Below are 18,764 nucleotides of genomic sequence, written 5' to 3' on the forward strand. Positions count from 1 at the left end.
CTAAGACACCTTTGCAAACTCTTATAAGCAAAACTTACGAAGAACAGAAAGGGTAATAAAATTCATCTTTAAAAATTCATTAAGTTTCCTGTTCCCTTCCTGAAGCCATTAGGCAGAGCAACATAGGCATTCGCACAGAGGGGTGGCCTAGTGTGGGGTGTCAGACCCTAACTAGAATGACAATGCCATCCATGTGGGGAAGTGGTGGCCAAGAATGGAGAATCAGTGCATGAGAAAGTAAGGAGAAGTCCATGCAGGGTGACTTCCTGGCACAGGGTGTTAGAAGCTGACCACAGTAAGGAGAGCATGTGCACATGAGAGGAATGAGAGCAGTAATGGGAGATTGGTTACAGCTAGAGTTGTTGTCCAAGCGGATAAATATATTAACGATAGTGGGAGCTGGTTTCTCACTGTCAGAGAAGGGAGTTACAAATATAGGAAGCGAGAACACTAGAATTAACCCTCTGGTGTTCGATTCCAATTAGAAGTATTGCTATGATCTCTAGTTTTCAACAACAATAGTTAATTATAGAAACAAATATGGGCAGTGACGTCAGCAAAAAAGGCAGAAAATTTGTTCCTTTATAACAGCAGGAAGTAAAGTTGTCAAAATCAACTTTTTCAAAACTCTGGAAATTGGCCAACAGCTTGCAATAGCCTGGGGAGTATTTATTCCAGAAAAATTACTTAATCTTGGTAAGAAGAGGGAATTTTGTGGCATTTTTAACTAGCCTTAGTGCTACCCTGTCCCCCACCTTCCAGCTTCATGATAACCTTGAAAATTAATAGCCTGCATTTGTAGTGACAACAAGCAGTCTGGCAGCCATCAGAGGCAGTAAAATGGGATTAGAGGTCCTGCAAAGCCTCATTCCCAGAGAATTCTCATGATTAGACCTGTCTGGTGGTTCCCTGGAACACTCCACTTGCAATGCTCACCCAATATGAAAAGGCTTTTCCCCAGGGTCATCTGTCAAAAACAATTACAGGCAATTGTTTGTGTGGCTGTCTGAGGAAGTGGATAAAAATTGGGGCAAACAACTATAGAGAAGAGTATGGAGGTTCCTCAAAAACCTACAAATTGAATTGTCATATGATCTAGCAATCCCACTACTGGGCATTTATTCAAAGGAAAGGAAATCAATACGTTGAAGAGATATCTGCACTTCTATGTTCATTGCAGCATTATTCACAGATATAAAATCAACCAAGTATCCAACAACAGATGAATGGATAAAGAAAATGTGATATGTATACACAATGGAATACAATTCATCCATAAAAAAGAATGAAATCCTGTTATATGCAGCAACATGGATGAAACTAGAGGGCATTATGTTAAGTGAAATAAACCAGGAACAGAAAGGTAAATACTACATGTTTTCATTCACATGTAGAAACAAAAAAAAGTTGATCTTATAGAAGAAAAAAGTAAGAGGATACTAGAGGCTGGGAAGGGAGGGGGAAGTGAGGGATGGGGAGAGATTTGTTACAGGATACAAAATTACAACCAGATAGGAGAATAAGTTTTAGTGTTCTATAGCAATGTAGGATGACGATAGTTAACAATAACGTATTAGTTTCAAATACCTAGAAGCAGGATATTGAATGTTCCCGACACAAAGTGATAAACATTTGAGATGATGGATATGCTAATAACTTCAATCTGATCATACATCTTATATATTGAAACATTACTATGTACCCCATGAATATGCACAATAAAAAAATGGGGACAAACAATACACCAATCAAAAAGCTTAAAAGGAATATCTGGGGAATGAAATGTCCATAAGGGTTTTATAAGACTCACATCTGAGAATCTAGAGGGCAATGCTCACGTGTACTGCTATGCATATGCTCGAGGCTTTGTGCATGCTCAGGAAAGACCTGGGAAGACTTTATGCTCTCACTTCTGGCAGACTTTGAAGCTCTGAATAAGCAGGAAGTGAAGGCAAGACAGTTTTCAATTGGCTGGCTGAATAATGGAAAGGTGTGCCCAAACACACATACATAACACTCTAGTCATCAAAACTTGAGAAACTAATTGGTTCTAGGAATTTATGGAAATCTCTATTCAATCATTATCTAACCACAAAGCAGAGATCTCAGTTGATAAGCATTACAAAAAATATAGACTTCACAGAATTAAGTCACAAAGCCAAACAACTACTACAACAAATACTGCTACCACCAGGTAAATACATAGCAACAGAATGTAGATTAATGATTGACCAGGGATGAGGGCAAGGGTGATGGGGAGTGAATTCTAATGTGAACAGAGTTTCTCTTTGGACTGATGAAAATATTCTAGAATTAAATAGAGATGATGGTTGCACAACTTTCTAACCATATTAAAATTCACTGAATTGTACATTTTAAAGGGGTGAATGCTATGGTATGTGAATTACATCTCAATAAGAAAAGAAAAAAATGGATACATACATATGTTTGTGTATACACACATACATATGCAAGTATATATTAAATACATATATTCCCTAGCTCTGTCCAGTGAGATGACTTGCAAGCAGTAACACCCCAATAACAATATACACCTAGCACCCAGATCTTGGTTTCTTGCCATTTCTACTAAAGGAAACAGAGCTCTTTGGAGAAATGGCTAATTCTAGAGCTGGGACTGAGAAATAAGCCTGAAACATCTTTCTGTGCCATAAAGAAAGGCAAAGCTCAAAGAAGGATAGAAAACATCAAAAGGACACAGAAACCTGCTTGAAGGCTTCCCACTGGCCAATTTGGGGACAATTTGAGCACCAAAACAAATAATCATAGCAAGAGAATATAATCCACTGACTAAAATGAAAATCCATGAGTCCATATGGATATGATAATAAATAAATGAATGAATAAATTGAAAGTCTGATGAGGAATGGGACATTTACATTACGATAAAGTATTTCCATACAAAACACCTATTAATTACAAAGGATAAAAAAGTATCTTCATAACGAAGACACCTGGTAGACAACACTTTATTTATGTGATCAAATTGATCATCATCAATAATGGGAAAAATTGAAACTATGTACCACCTAAGAGGAAGAAATATGAACAGCTAATGCTATTTCTGTCAAAGATGTATAACCTGACTTTAATCATGACAAAACATCAGAAGAACCCAAACTGAGGGACATTCTAAAAAAATGGCTGACCTATGATCATCAAAAGGATCAAGGTCAAGAAAGTAAAGCAAAGAGTGAGAACTATTCCAGATTGAAGGAAATTAAAGAGACATGACAGCTAAATGAAATGAGTTATTCTGAACTGGATCCTTTTTCTATAAAGAACATTTGGACAATTAGTAAAAACCTGAATGATGTCTAAAGCTTAGGTAGTAGTAGCAATATATCAATGTTAATTTACTGATTTATATATTGCATTATGGTTATATAGAAGAATATCCCTTCTTGTAAGGGGGTGTTGAGGCATCATGTTAGAAAATCACTCTCAAATAGATCAGGAAAACAAAATTCTGTACTTGCAACTTTTCTGTAAGTTTGAGATTTAAAAACAATAAATAGAAATATGGGGCCAGGTGCAGTGGCTCACACCTATAATCCTAGCACTTCAGAAGTCTGAGGTGGGAGGATTACTTTAGTTTGGGATCAGCCTGGCCAACATAGAGAGACCCTGTCTCTACAAAAAAATAAAATTAGAGGTTACAGTGAGCTATGATCAGTCATTGCACTTCAGCATGGGCAACAGAATAAGACCCTGTCTTTAAAAAAAAGAAAAAACATACACACACATATGTGTATAAGTTTGACAGTATCATTTTGTCTGTTGAATCAAATAATAAAGTATGTGAGCCTAGAAAAGGTTATTAAGTTTGTCCTATATGCTGGTAAAAAGGAGAGCATCAACAAAAGCTCTAAAAATAGATTCACTGATATGAAATAATCTAAACACTGGAGACAATAAATGTAGAAGGCTTCATGTACTCACAAATAAATATTCACTCACAAAGCAATTTTCTTATCTAACATAGCTGGCAAAATTCCTAGATGTAAGTTTCCTTTTATATAACACTTAAAAAAAAACAAAAGGTCCTTGGCTACAATTTAACTGACATACTCTTTTAGAAAAAGGGAATATAAAACAACTAGACTATATCCTTTAAAAAAAATTTAATGTCCCCATTACAATTAAACTGCTACCTGATTATGGTAAATGACTCAGAGTTTTTAGTTTACCTTCTTTTACTTTTGATTTAAAAAAAAAAGGGTATAATAGAGGACACCACTCAGGAACTCTACATAATAAAGAGAAGCAATAGCCCTGCCCTTAAGAAGTTTAGCCCAAAAAGTTTCTACAAATAAAAGCACTTGGCAGAAGAAGGAAATGGTAGGAATTGAGATCTCTTTTAAGGTTTACATGCTTTAAACTCTCATCTAAAATATCTATATTCTCTTGAAATATGGTTAGTGTGAAATAAGTAAATAAATAACCTATATTCTGGCCGTGAAAACGCACGTCAGATCTCCAACAGCAGGGAATACAATTGACTGAGTGCTCAACTACCTGTTACGCTCTGAAATCCACTCCTGCATTTGCACCAAGGCCACACTTCCCATGGGCTGCCCAAAGCAATGACTGAGTACATCAGGAACATTAAGGCAGGCCAGCTTCTGAATAAGGTGGGAACTCAGAGGAAACTTTGCTGAAATTCCCCATTTACCTTGTCAAACTTTCCTTAGAAGTAAACTACTGTCTAAGGAATTTCCTTCTAACCTTCCTTCCGTTCTTCTTCCCTGTGGTTAGACTTGCATTGTGGTCCAAGGCTCTCCCAGCCTCCCCCAGCTCCTTCGCTATTTTCTCTTACAGGCATTTCCCCTAATACGTGTCTTATACATTGAATCCAGTCTTCTTAGAGGATCTGAATTAACATAGTCACTTCCATCAAATCAGTCCACAGAGTTAATTATATTGGCACAGTGTGACTAGCACTACGCTTGCTCCTCTGAGACAAAGAAAAAGAAAATGACAAAGATACCTTCTTCCCTGAAAGACTGAACACAATGCAGAAAAGACTTAAATGAAACTAATCAGATATTGTTCAAAATATGATCTATAATAATAATCTAAATTTTATAGAACATTTTAAAAATAAATTTTATTGTGTATATTTAAGGTTTACAACATGATATGGGATACACAGAGATAGTAAATGGTTACTATAGAGAAGCAGATTAGCATACCTATCATCTCACATAGTTACTTTTTTGTGTGTAACAAGAGCAGCTAAAATTTACTTATTTTACAAAATCCCCAATATAATACGATTTTATTAACTACAGCCCTCAAGTTGTACATTAGATCTCCAGACTTGTTTTTTGTTGTTGTTTGTTGGGTTTTGTTTATTTTATTTCAGCTTACTATGGGGGTACAAAAGTTCAGGTTATATATATTGCCCATGCCCCTCCCACCCCCCCCACCCCCGAGTCAGAGCTTCAAGCGTGTCCAGACTTGTTTTAATCTATAAAACTGTGGGCAGAGTGAGTAGACAAGCCTTACAAAGAAGATGGGCAACTAAGATTTGAACTGATCGGAAGGAGGAGGGGGGCAATTGAGATTCACATTCTTTCCAGGAGAGAAATTAGGAAGAGGTCTGGTTAAAGAGGAGGCTTCAGAGGTGCAGGGCAAGGTCTGGTTAAGAAGAGTCTTCAAAGTTATAAAGATATTGCCAACTGCACAACATAACAATTAGTAAACAGGAGATAAATCCCCATAATTCTGTAACGCAAATAATCCACTCAAGAATAACGAGTTTATTTTCTAGGATAGTTAAGGCATTTGAATCTAGCATAAGAATAGATATCAATTGTGGGGGAAAAAAAGCATAAGTTCAGGAGGCACCATGAATAGCAGTTTTTTGAAGGTTCCTTGTGTTTTGTCTTTGCAAATTAGTTTTTTCTTTCTTTTCTCTATTTTAGAAAGTAATTTTACTTCTCTTCCTCAAAGAGTAATGTTTTCTAAAAAGAGTGACTATAATCAAACCCTTAGGATTCACACCAATCACTTTATTCTAATTTTATCCATTTTTATCATCCTCATAATCTCACTCTTTCTTTTCTGTATCCTAGTAATGATGGCTTCAATTAGCTTTTCAGTTGAAAGACTATAGGCTCCGCAGAAACTACAAAGCTATTTCAAGAAAAGCTCTTATGGGACTAAGAACATGAAGAAATTTTGAAAATCTCTTCAGGTACTCTCAAGAGCATTACAAATCACTCATTCTCTTTCCAGGAGTCCAGCTGCACAAACCTGACCTTTTCATTGTTACAGTCTCAGATGAAAAAAATCCATATTTTAAAATTACATTATATTAACATCTTCTCAGTTGAACTCTGACTCATGGAAAGTCTGTCCTATTAATATGTAGATTAGAGAGAACCCCAAAGAAAAACAACCCCAAAATAATCCCTCCTGTATGACTACAGTGATACTAACAAATATTACAATAAATGATTTTAAATCCTGTAAGGCTTGAAGTTAACCCTCAAACATACACACACCCCTTTATACAAGTGAAGTTTTTCAACTTTGGGATGCTAAGGTCTCTTTATGAGCGCGTTTATATGCATGTGCATACACTTACTTTTCTAAATAGTTGTAAACATAATTGTCCTTGGCAGTAAAGCAGAATGGGACAATTCTTCTAAAGGGGATGATGTGAAATGATTTAAAGGGGAAAAAAACTAAAACTCTGGGAGATTAAGATTTATCAGTATGCAAATCTGGTACCCTCTCTACCCTAATGTAGACAAGAGGATCAGTGAATATTCCCCTTCTCTGTCAGAAAATATGAAACTATTAACCAACAAATTGTCTACTGAAAAGTTTGAGGAAACACTGTGAAAAATTCACCTCTCATATTTCCTCACTAGAGCTAAGTGGTATCATGTAGAAGGAAAAATTTTGGAAAAAACTGTCCTGCAAGAAACCAAGCAAAGATTTTAGTGTTTTCTAGTATCAGGGACAAAAAATTAGTGTTTATCCTGCCCACAGAGGAGAGTCTCTACTAAATATCTCAGACTTTTAGTTGAGATCCTGGAAGAGCTTCACCTTCTAAGCAAGAAATAGAACAGTCAAAAACGGGTCCAAGGAATTTGTCATACTCCATCTTCCTACCAGAAAAACACTGAATCTATTCTGCAGAAAAATAGTATCATCGAGAGCCTTTAAAATTTTTTATGCACAAGGTTTAGCGTTCTGTTAAAAATGATCCAGCATGAAAGAAAACATGAGAAAATAGAAAGAAATCAGGAGACAACAGAAAATAGAAATATGTCTATGGGTGATCAGATATTAGACCTCATCAGACTTGAACCTTAAAATAATTATGATTAATCTAAGAAAATAGAAGAAAAAGAACTTCATCAGAGAACGCAGGAAGAAATGAAGAGCACAAGAACAAATAAACAGGCAAATCTAAATGAATATGAACTTTTTAAAACCAATAAACAAAAAAAATAATGTCCTTTGTGCACGGGGGTGGTGTTAGTACATGCACGGAATTAAACACATGACAATAATAGGACAACAAACAGAAAAGTGATAAATGGATTTAAAGAGATATAAGGTTCTTGTATTTTCCAGGAAATCATCAAAGCTCTAATCTAGGCTGGGTGCTGTTGCTCACGCCTGTAATCCTAGCACTTTGGGAAGCCAGAGCGGGAGGATCACTTGAGCCCAGCAGTTTGAAACCAGCCTGAGCAAAACCGAGACCCCATCTCTACAAAAAACCAGCAAAATTAGCCAGGCTTGATGGCGCGCACCTATATCCCAACTACTTGGGAGGCTGAGGCCAGAGGATTGTTTGAGGCCAGGAGTTTGAGGCTGCAGTGTGTTATGATCATGCCTACGATTAGTCATTGCATTCCAGATTGGGCAACATAGTGAGACCCAGTCTCTTGAAAAAGTGATAAACTACTGATTCAATGCTTTCTCAATCAAAATCCTGAAAGTTTTTTTTTCCCTCAAAAACCAACATGCTGATTTTAAATTATAGAAATACAAAAGGTCAAGACAGCAAAAACAACTTTGAAGCCAAACAAATTTGGAGGCCTAAGACTACCAGATAATAAGACATATTCTTATTAGTAGCTTATATAAAGCTACTATAATTATAATAGTGTTGTATTTGTACAAAGATACATACATAGGTCAATGGAATGCAATGGTTCTGAAACAGGCACATATATGTGTAAATTTGATTTATGACAAACGTGCAGCAATACAGCTGGATCAACTGGAGATGGATAAGGGGAAAAAATGAACCTTGATTTCTACCTCATAAAAAAATCAATTGTAGATGGATCATTGTCCTCAAAGTAAAATACAAAAGCATAAAATTTCTAGATTACATCAGAGAATATTTTCACGATTTTGGGGTAGGCAAATAACTCTTAAAGGACACAAAAACACTAACCCTAAAAGAAAAGATTAATAAATTGGACCTCCTTAAAATTAATAGCTTTTATCAAAAGATACCATTAAGACTGTAAAAAAGCAAGCCATAGAGCAAATATTTGCAACATATATACCAAAAGAAGGGCTAATATCCACAACATAGAAAAAACTCCTACAAAATAATAAAAGAAAACTCAATTGTAAAAATGAGCAAAAGACAAACAGTTTTGTTATGAAAGAGGATATCCTAATGGCTAATAAGTGTGTGAAAAGGTGCTCATCCTCAGTAGTCAAAAGGGAAATGCATATGAAACCACAATGAGATACCACCAGACATGCACCAAAATGGTTAAAATTTAAAAGTTTACCAAGTGTTGGTGATAGTATAGAGCAACTAGAACTCCTACATATCTGTGGGTCGAAATGTAAATGGTAAAATTTCAAAAACCTATTTGGCAATATCTATAGAAACTGAACATGTGCATACTCTTTGACCCAGAAATTCCATTCCTGATATATCTCTAACAGAAATGCATACATATATACAATAAAACATTATTGATACAAGAGGGTATATAGCAGAATTATTCATGATAGCTAAAAACTGAAAAGAACCCAAATGCCTAGCAAGAATAGAATGAATACCATATTGTGGTATATTCATACAGTAGAATATTATGCAGCAATGAAAATAATATACTATTACTATATGAAATAACATGGATGAATCCATAGTCAACATGGCTGTATCTCTAAGTCAAAGCAACAACATGGATGAATCATGGATCAATCTCATAGTTTCATAGAAAAGAGAAACCAGACCCAACAAAGTCCATATTGTGTAAGTCCATTCTTCAAAGTTCATGAAGAGGCAATATGAATATATGGATAATGAAGATATCAGACTGGTGGTTACCTTTAGCAGAGGTAACTGACCAAGGAAATATGTAAGACTCTGGAGTGTCAGTAAAAGTCCATATCTTTATCTTACAGTGTTTACATAGGAGTGTTCACTTGGTAAAAACTCACTGAGTGATAGCCAAATATTTGTGTACTTTACAAGATATGTACATCACATGTTATACTTTAATAAAAGTTTTTTTTTGATGGTAACAATTAGATCTAAGATAATCTAAGGAAACTATTCTTTATAAAGATGAAGTATTTAATTAAACGATTCTGCCTTCTTACAATTAGCTACAAGAAAAGACAAAGTGTGTAAATGTGATATACAACTGCTATTTATTATTATTAAAAGTTCCTAGGGTCTTATTAAAACCTTTAAAGGCCCTAAGCATAAAAGAGATTACAATGCCAACTCCCATATGTAGTTCAAATAATCTTTAAAAAAGAAATAAAACGTTACATGCATGCTAAAATTAAAATAACTTCCTTCTAGGATTTCAGATTATAACATTCTGGATGAAATCATTAACAATGAATTCATTTATCTTTTGTGGTGCCCCTAAGCATGTCCTTGGTCTATCTTCTGAGTAATATTGTATTAGCTGTTCCAGAAAAAAATTATTAAAACATTAACCTTGGCCAGGAGTCTGAGTAACTTCAAGTACATTGGTGAAGACCCTACTAATCTTCTTTTTATTGTTATCATTATTATTATTATTATTTGAACAAGACATTTGCATGTATAAGGAATATAAAGTCATTTTCTTCTTTGCACTTTAGTATTTAGCTTGACAAAAATATATTTTCTAGCTCTTTGGATTTAATTTATGATGATGATGATGCCAAGATTCACTTGCTGTTTAAATACTGTTTCTCTAACACAGAGAAAAGCCACAAAAAACCACGGACTCTGGAGTTAGATACACCTGCCCTGAAAGGAATATCTGTTTCATAATTTCTTATCTGTGTGATATGGGTAAATGCTTAATCTTCCTGAAATTTGTTAGCCTAAGTATAAGAACAGAGATATAGTTTTTACTTCTGGAATAACTGTCAAGACTATAAACATAATACATGTAATTAATCTCTAGTACTTGGGAGCTATAGAATAAATCATAATTTTTCTTTTTTATTACATATGTACATTCATAATAGTATTGTAGAAATAGTACAGAATTTTAAGCTATAAGATCTGGATTCAAGTTAATCTCTGTCATTTAGTTGCTATGTAATTTTGGGCCAATAATTTAATTTCTCTGGGTTTCATCCATAAAATAATGGAAATTCTATGTTCCCTATGGTGGTAACTATGAGGGTCAAATAACAACATGTACAGAGGTGCTTTCTAAACCACAAGGCTTCACAAGTTTCTGCTATTATTGTTGTGATTATGTTGATCAAAACACTAGGATGGTTCTGGAAATCTTCTTGTAAGACTTGAAAGAATTCATTTTTCCTTAAGGAAGTTAATTTGCTTTGAGAATACATTGCTGTCCTTGAAGACCTGCTGAAACCACTTAATTCACTGCTTATTAAGTTGTGCTGGCAAGTAGGTGGCCCCAGGAGTTCAAAGGATTCCTCAGCAGCCCATGTTTGGAAGGCTGCCATAATTCAAAGCAGCTCACTAGAAACTCAAGGGAGAGAGATGAGGTACACAGAGAACAGAAAAACCTGTTTGGTTCTCCTAGGGCTTCCTGATTCCCCCAAGGAACTGTTCCAAACCAAATCCTTTTGGGTCCATTTGATGCAAGAACACCTATCATTCCATAACAAATGGCCCTCATTCTGAAGCCAATGCAATTCCAAAGACATGGGTAGGAGGACTTCCACAGATTGCTCACCTTCAGGTAAACTGGCCTATGCAGAGTAAAGAATACTGGACTGTAATTCGTTAAAAAACGCTGCCCTTTAAACTAGAGCTTGTTCAGGCACCCCAAGGAAGAGGGCTGAATTAAAAGTAGTCAAATACCTAAAAATTGAATTGAAAATACTATCAACTAAGTGAAAAATAATTCATCACATAACCAAAAATACTCCCCTAAGCAATATTATTTATATTGTTTTCTAGGTTTTCAACTAAGTCTAGAAAACAATATAAATCATATATGACATCTCATTTTAAGAGTTAGTGATCATTTGCATTCTTCAAAACTGTGCAGATCACTCATTAGTACCAAAATATTACCTGAAATGTTCTAGCTTTTATAATAAATCCAATCTTTTTTTGATCAAAATATTTGATAAAACAAGGGTTAAATTTATTTTTGTCCTCCCACAAACCATTATACTATCAAATTATTAATCAAGATGAACAAAAGTATTGATCTCTCTGTAATATATTTAATCCTTCCAATTAAATTCACAGCAGCATCCTCTTTTTCAGAAAGCAGTTGCTCTAGTCAAAAAATTAAAAAAAGCAATATACACAAATTAAATTGCATACCAAAAGTCACTTCAAACGATACTGTTGTGAACACTATTTTATCTGATTACTATGACTGACGGGTCTTAGGTCTTATGAAGAGATAAATATCTAAAAGTAAACCACTAACTGGGTACCATTTGATATGACAGACTCAAATACAATAACACAAAGCCAGGTAAAGTCTTCAAGTTAAAGGAGACTCCTTTATAGTTTGGTATTGAGAGACAGAGCTAATAACTGACATAGGACTTAACTATTAAATTCTGCATTCATCTGTTATATTTTAGGGAAAAAAATTTTAAATACTTAGAATCATAGCCAATTGGAACTGGAACAATCCTATCATACTCCACACTCTTACTGATGAGGAAATCCAAAAAGTAATTTTCCCAAAGTTTTAGACCTGCTTAGTGGAAGAATCAAAACTAGAACCAAATCTCCTGATGTCCAGTCCAACCTGTCTATACCAACCTGTCTTCAAACTTAAAACAGATTTTTATATCACATATAAATTATAAAAGTGCTAAAGATACTTGAGGTGGTAGTATATTTTTCCTCCTTTCAAGAACACTCTTTTAAAATATGTTATTGACCTAACTAATAGGAAAGACAGGGAAGGAAAGAGGGAAGGACCAAAACTTTTCATTTGCAGAAACCTTTCACTTGCATAAAACTATAAAATTGATAACCTTTTCATTTGCAGAAACTTATGAATTCTACTATTATACATTCAGCTCAACTTTCCCCATATAAATTTAAGACAACAGAAGAAGCTTTGAACCATTTCCATTTCCTCCTACTCTGAAAAAGATATTAAGAGGCAAAACTGGAATTGACAGGACCATTAAAACATGACAGTAAGTTTTTAACAGTCTTTCCTCTTATCTGACAGTTTAGATCATTTACCGTTTCACCAAAGCCACAGAAAACTTTTCAACTACAAAGTCAGACTGTTATATCCTTGAAACCAGAGTTGACTTCTAAATTTATTGTAACTGAAATTCTCTTAATAATTTCTGCTCAGTTTAAGAACACAGCATATGGTATCTCTACTATGGGCTCCCCCGATGAGGAATTGTCAGAAATAAATGATGAAATATATGTGAAAGCACTCTGCAAATATGCAATCACTTTAACATATGGAAGGCACTGTATTTTAAAAAAGGTCTATAATTGTGTTGCTGATGTGAATTAGATGCACCATTATTAGTGGTAAATCATTAGATGCATTTCCTTTAAAATCAGGAACAAGAAAAGGATGTCTACTATCATTGCTTCATTTTAACTTAACTTCATTTAACACTATACTGGAGGTTGTGGTCAGTGCAGTAAGACAAAAAAAAAAAGAAAAAGAATAAGAATTGGTAATGAAAAAGTGAAACTGTCCTTATTTACAGATTACATAACAAAGTGGCTGACATAACATCAAGGTATTATTAATATTTATTCAGGTCTGTGCAGGATATCAAGAATGAAGACTCAAAGGCGTATTGCTGAGTATGAGTACTATCTAGTTATTATTCTAGAAATAACAATGTTAGAAGTAGACTGTACTCAGTGGCCTTAAAGGTCACACATAAGCAGCTTTTGGGACTCTGGGAAGGGGGTCATAAAGTAAAAGACTATGTTAGAAACAAATAGCAAAGGAAAGTGAACATAGAATCTTGAGAAGAACATTTAATTCTAAATTACGTATAAGTATGCTATCCTATTTAGGAGTTATCACCACCATTGAAGGTTTCCCGGCACGAGCACTGGACTGTTAAACAATAGCAGATCAAGAGGAGAAGGAATTTGGTCAGTCACAAACCAAGTGGTTCACACAGTGGGACCCCAGCAAATGTTGGAAACATTTGCTGATACGTATCTCTCTGTTCACCTCCATTATCAAAGATTGTTGCAAAATTATTTTATGTATATATATTTTAGTATAATATTAAAAGCCTTTAACAACTTTTATTTAATATCTTGAATATGATTTTGTTTGTTTTCCACATCTGCACAAAATTGTGCTACTTGTCAACAATCAAGTATCTTAGATCTACATTTTATAATATTCTTCTCAGGAAGGGCTTAAAAACTGTCTAATCATGTAGTGAAATGTATACTGATAATCTATAATAGCTACATGAGCTCTTTAAATGTACTAATGAATATTTTGTAATGAACTCAAGGTTATATTATTATCTGCAACAGCAAACCAAAGAGTACCAACTATTTAAAGGTGCCAAATGTAACTATTATTTTTGTGTTTAGTAATGTTTCAAATAGCTCCCCTCTAAATATTATATACTGAGGCAAATACTATTTTTACTACAATGGAGCAAAATTTTAAGTCAGAGGCTGCAAGCATATTAGAACCATCTGTTTTAGTTATACGAAGAAAGTATCTAGTATCAATTAGAAAAAAACTAAGGGGAAAATCACTGACTAGCTAAAAATATACTAAATGCTAGGGGGAAAATGTTGTTCCATATGCCATAAGTCAGACGCTTCTAAATAAACTTAGAAACTATATAAATTTTCCTAGCTTCTTTACACAAGTCAGAATTTATTTAGCTTGCAGAACTTCAAAGTGGCAGAAAAAATTTAAATAATTAAACTTTGCCTTTTACAAGCATGTAATAAATAAATTACACATTTTCTTGCATTGTCCAGTGGTCTTTGGTACTTTTTAAAGTGGATGATGTATTATTTTCCAGAGATCAGTATGCTCTCAGATTGTAAGTTACTTATGTATTTCTAGCTCTGAATGATACAATCATATAAAAATAGATTTCTGATCAGTGTATATTTATAATCTTCCAAAATGGTTAGATAAAAAATGTGAGACAGAAAGAAAAAAAAACAAAGACAGGAGTAGGAAGAGGGCAAAACCACCAACATGCAAGAAGGACTCTAATGAAAGCTGTGCCATTCGCAGAATTCAACACCAACTTCACTTGGCTCGAATGCATAGGCAAGTGCTTCTATAAGTGTTTATATTTTTAAGTAGTAAATATAAAATGAAATAGGTTTGTGAGTATCCCTCTGACTACCTACTGGCTAATATTTTCTACCATTAAAAAGGCTAAATTTGATTATTCAGGAACTGATTATCTAACTTATAAATTAGCCATGGTGTTTGCCTTTTTCTCTATATTATTACCAGATTTTTGTGTAGTTCACCATTCCTTAACAATATCTACTAGAATGGTAGACAGAGGCAATGTGAATGTACCCACCACACTTCATTCTGCATTTCTGATATAACCTTGAAAAACTAATAACTTGATAGCTATTCTCCACTGACAGAAACAGAATCTTTTATATACAAGCAGAGCACATTTAGTGAAAATCAGGAAACAGGCTTTTTTCTCCCCAGGCCTACTAATAAAGAGGGAGAAGAAAGATTTCAAAATGGGACACAAAAACTGCACAAAGATGTATGATGTGACATAACTCAGAATATATCAACCATATCAGAGAACTTGCCAGTATTCAACAATAGGCCCCACATTGATTCTTACACTTGCCTATTGTCAAAAAAAATTGAGACAAGTGCTACCTTATCCTGTCAAAAGGGCATCTGAGACTCCTCTGAGCCTTCACAACACAGCTGGAGTCGCCCTTCTGTTCCTTTCCTGCTAGGAGGACAGCCAAACTGAGGCTACACTGTACCTCCTGCCTCCTCCCTCATGTGGAAGTGGGGAACATGCAGCCAAAAGAAGTCACCTTCTGGACGCAGTACTGAAGATCTGGTAGTGTATGTGTAAAGCAGAAAACACAGTACAGTGCAAATAAGAAATGAAGACAGAAAAAAATCTAAAAATCTTTAAATGGGTTCCTAAAAGATAGCCCCATGAAATAATCTAGAAAAAGTGAGGTAGAGAGCTCTACCTTGCAGATCTTGTAGAGTGATTCCTGACCATCTCCTCCAGTATCTTTAAAGTAATCATGTGCAGGAAACGTACGATGGATATCTCGAGTAATGACACTCTCCTGGGCTGAGTCCTAAAAGGCAAAAAAACCCAGACTATTACTTTTAAAAATTTTGTAATTATGAAAAATAATGTATGCACAGTAAAAAAAATACAAACATCACAAAAAAGGTAAACAACAAAGCCCCCCACTAAAATGTCCCTTCTAACCCAGACCCATAGTCTTTTATACTCTTTCACCCATCTATCTATAGCTGTATGTGTATGTATGTTTATATGGGGGGGGGGAGGGACGTTGTATACACACATCGCCATAGAAGGAAACTGAAGGAAACTATCTGTTTCTTTTATTTCTTTTTCCCCTACCCATTACGATTTGCAGGAATCTTTTACCTAATAGAATAACTTACAGAATGTTCCTAATCAAGACATGCAAATGTAGTTTATTTTCTTTAGGAGCAGTTATTAAAAATGTAAGTACTTCTGGATATAGATATATCATAGTTTACTTGACATTCTCCCATTAATTACTGTATTTTTTATATTTTTTCTATTTATGTAACAATATCACAAGGAATATTTTTATACATATGTCTTACAAACATGTTCAAGGATAGATTCTTTGAGCTTGAATTGCTAGGTCAAAAAGTGTATGCACTTTCAATTTTGATAAAAGTATTCTCTTTTCAGAGTTGTACCAATACATACTCCAAACAACAGCAGAGTATGTGTATCTCCACACCCACCCAATACCACATACTATTTAATTTTTAAATTTGACAATCTGATAAATAAAAACTCAGACCACAGTCATTTAAAAAGTAAAAATATTATCAATCTTCCCCTCCACTAGGTCAATTACATAACTCACCCACTCCACAAAACAGAAAGCTTACAAGCTACTATATTAAGATGACATATGCTTTAAAGATAAACCTAGAGATTTTTTTTAGACAGAGTCAGATACCAAAAGCTAAAAGTGCTAAGCCTTATAAAAATGATTAATCATCTACTTGATTTTATTTTATTCCTGGAAATGTTTATCTGTTTTAATGTCAAGAAAATAAGATGGGACCTACTTCTAGCAACCCTGACGGTGAAAATATTTTGTACAATTCAAAGAAGCATCCAAGATTACTAATTGTAAATTAAAAGCATTGTTTAATGTCTTGTTTCCATAAAGATTTGAACAAATCCCCTCTTTCAGTCTCAAATCAAGAAAAGAAAACATGTTTAATATATGAGTTACTTTAATGAGTGCTATTTCCCTTTCTCCTCACAGCTGAGAAGGATACAGGAAAAAGGGGGTAGTTGATTAGCTCTAAGGTAAGCCAGTACCTTCTCTTGCTGTCTTTTTCATTTTAGCTGCTATTTCATGCTGGGTGGTAATTAGATCTTATATCATGTAGAGAAAGAAAGGAAGCAAACTGAAAAGTTCCAAATTTGCTAGTAAACACCAGACATACTACAAATCAATCCAGAGGAAATTCTGATGGCTTACAGGAATGGAATGCTAAAACTGAATTAAAATAGATTCTTTAAAAAAAAAAAGCACCATAACTTAGGTAAAAGGATACTTAACTTTCAAAAAGGATACCTAACTTTTCCATAAAAGGAAAGTTTATATTTGTCACGGTAAATGCAGTTTCTCATGATAAAGACATTGGGGGTAGGGTGGGGATACAGAACAAAGTTAAGTTTAAAGGTAATACATAAAGAGATACATTATGAAATGTTTGTTTTATCTGGTCTGGAGTATAAGTATGAAAATCTGGTAACCAGGTAGACCAAAGTTTTCATTGCCCGGGTCTTCTCCAATAGGAAGGTTCTTTTTCTATAGTAATACTTTCCACGCATAAACTACTTGAAAGATGACCAGTGAAACCGTTACTGTTGCCATTGCTGAATTATTTCAGGGGGCAAACATGCCCAGTCACCCACAGGGTAACTCTTTTTATACTTTTCAGGACCTTAAGAGAGAGAAATCACTGTACTATATTTCCTAGAAACAGCTTACACATTTAGCATCATGCTGCATTTAAATGGTACCAGTAGTTTGATTCAGGAAAAGAAAAATTGATCAAAAATTTCTAGGAAGTAAATTTGCATAATGCTGAGTAATTTTTTTCTATGCTACGTGATCCTCCTTGTTTAAGAACTAAAGGAGCAAAATCAAATGAAAATAGAATCACCAACTTTTCCTTACTTAATAAAATTTCCCTTCCTAGGATTACTTTTAAATGCTTTCTACATATATGTATGTTCGTAGAGTTTTCATCTTACATATTGCTCTCAGTTGGCTAAGGGAATAATTTCTGGAATTTCATTTTATAGACTAAATAAGTTATCTTGCTACCTTGTCCACTGATTCCTTTCATATGAATAAAGGTCAAGAGGTATAATATACTTTTATAAACAGACTAATAGGAATGAAATTGTGTACTAGACTAGTGAAAATTAAAATAAATAATTGTGTTTTTGAAACAAAAGCTAAAGTTAATCCACCTCCCAATTACCTATAATAGCTGAGAGCAGAAACAGTACATATTTTAGGATTCGCACATAATCCTCCAAATTCACTCACTCACTCATTCAACAAATATTTGAGTCAGAGTCGAGAGGTGTAACAGTTTCCAAAAGGAAGCCTAACCAATTTTTCTCTTCAATATTAATTCTTTTATTTTTAGACTTAACTCCAATTGTAGTGGTCAATTTTTATAAGAAATAAAATGAACAGTGAGGAAGGACAAAAAGAGTCTGAATAATTCACCATTTAAATATCTGGAGTGAAAGAGTTTCATGTGAAAACATTTTATTTTTAATACCACAATCAAAACTGATGTGAGGTCATTTTCTTTGAAGGCTCCCATAAGCAGGGACTCCCTAAGTCCTGCCAACTGTCTCCAGGATGAGAAGAGGGAAGAAGTCATTCCTTCCTGGGCAGCTACTTCACCAATGTCTAGACTCACAACTTGCCCCACAATTTACTTAACAGATGCATCTCCTATTCTGCTCCTCAGAGTCCAAGATGATGTTTTAGTAGCTTTGGAGCCAAATTCATTGATGCTATTTCTGCTTGCCTC

The 18,764-nt window shown here is 34.4% G+C and overlaps 1 protein-coding gene across 3 annotated transcripts in view; it reads right to left on the reverse strand.

Moving 5' to 3' along the window:
* The window catches only part of RABGAP1L (RAB GTPase activating protein 1 like), a 646,139-nt gene that overhangs the window by 213,196 nt on the left and 414,179 nt on the right, over window positions 1–18,764 (reverse strand). For all 3 annotated transcript variants that reach the window (XM_045547315.1, XM_045547314.1, XM_045547317.1), the window contains one exon: window positions 15,641–15,754. In XM_045547315.1, the coding sequence (XP_045403271.1) occupies window positions 15,641–15,754 (114 nt within the window). The remainder of the gene's footprint in view (window positions 1–15,640; window positions 15,755–18,764) is intronic.

This window comes from Lemur catta, chromosome 3, assembly GCF_020740605.2.
Source record: "Lemur catta isolate mLemCat1 chromosome 3, mLemCat1.pri, whole genome shotgun sequence".
In the NCBI taxonomy this organism is placed as follows: Eukaryota; Metazoa; Chordata; class Mammalia; order Primates; family Lemuridae; genus Lemur; species Lemur catta.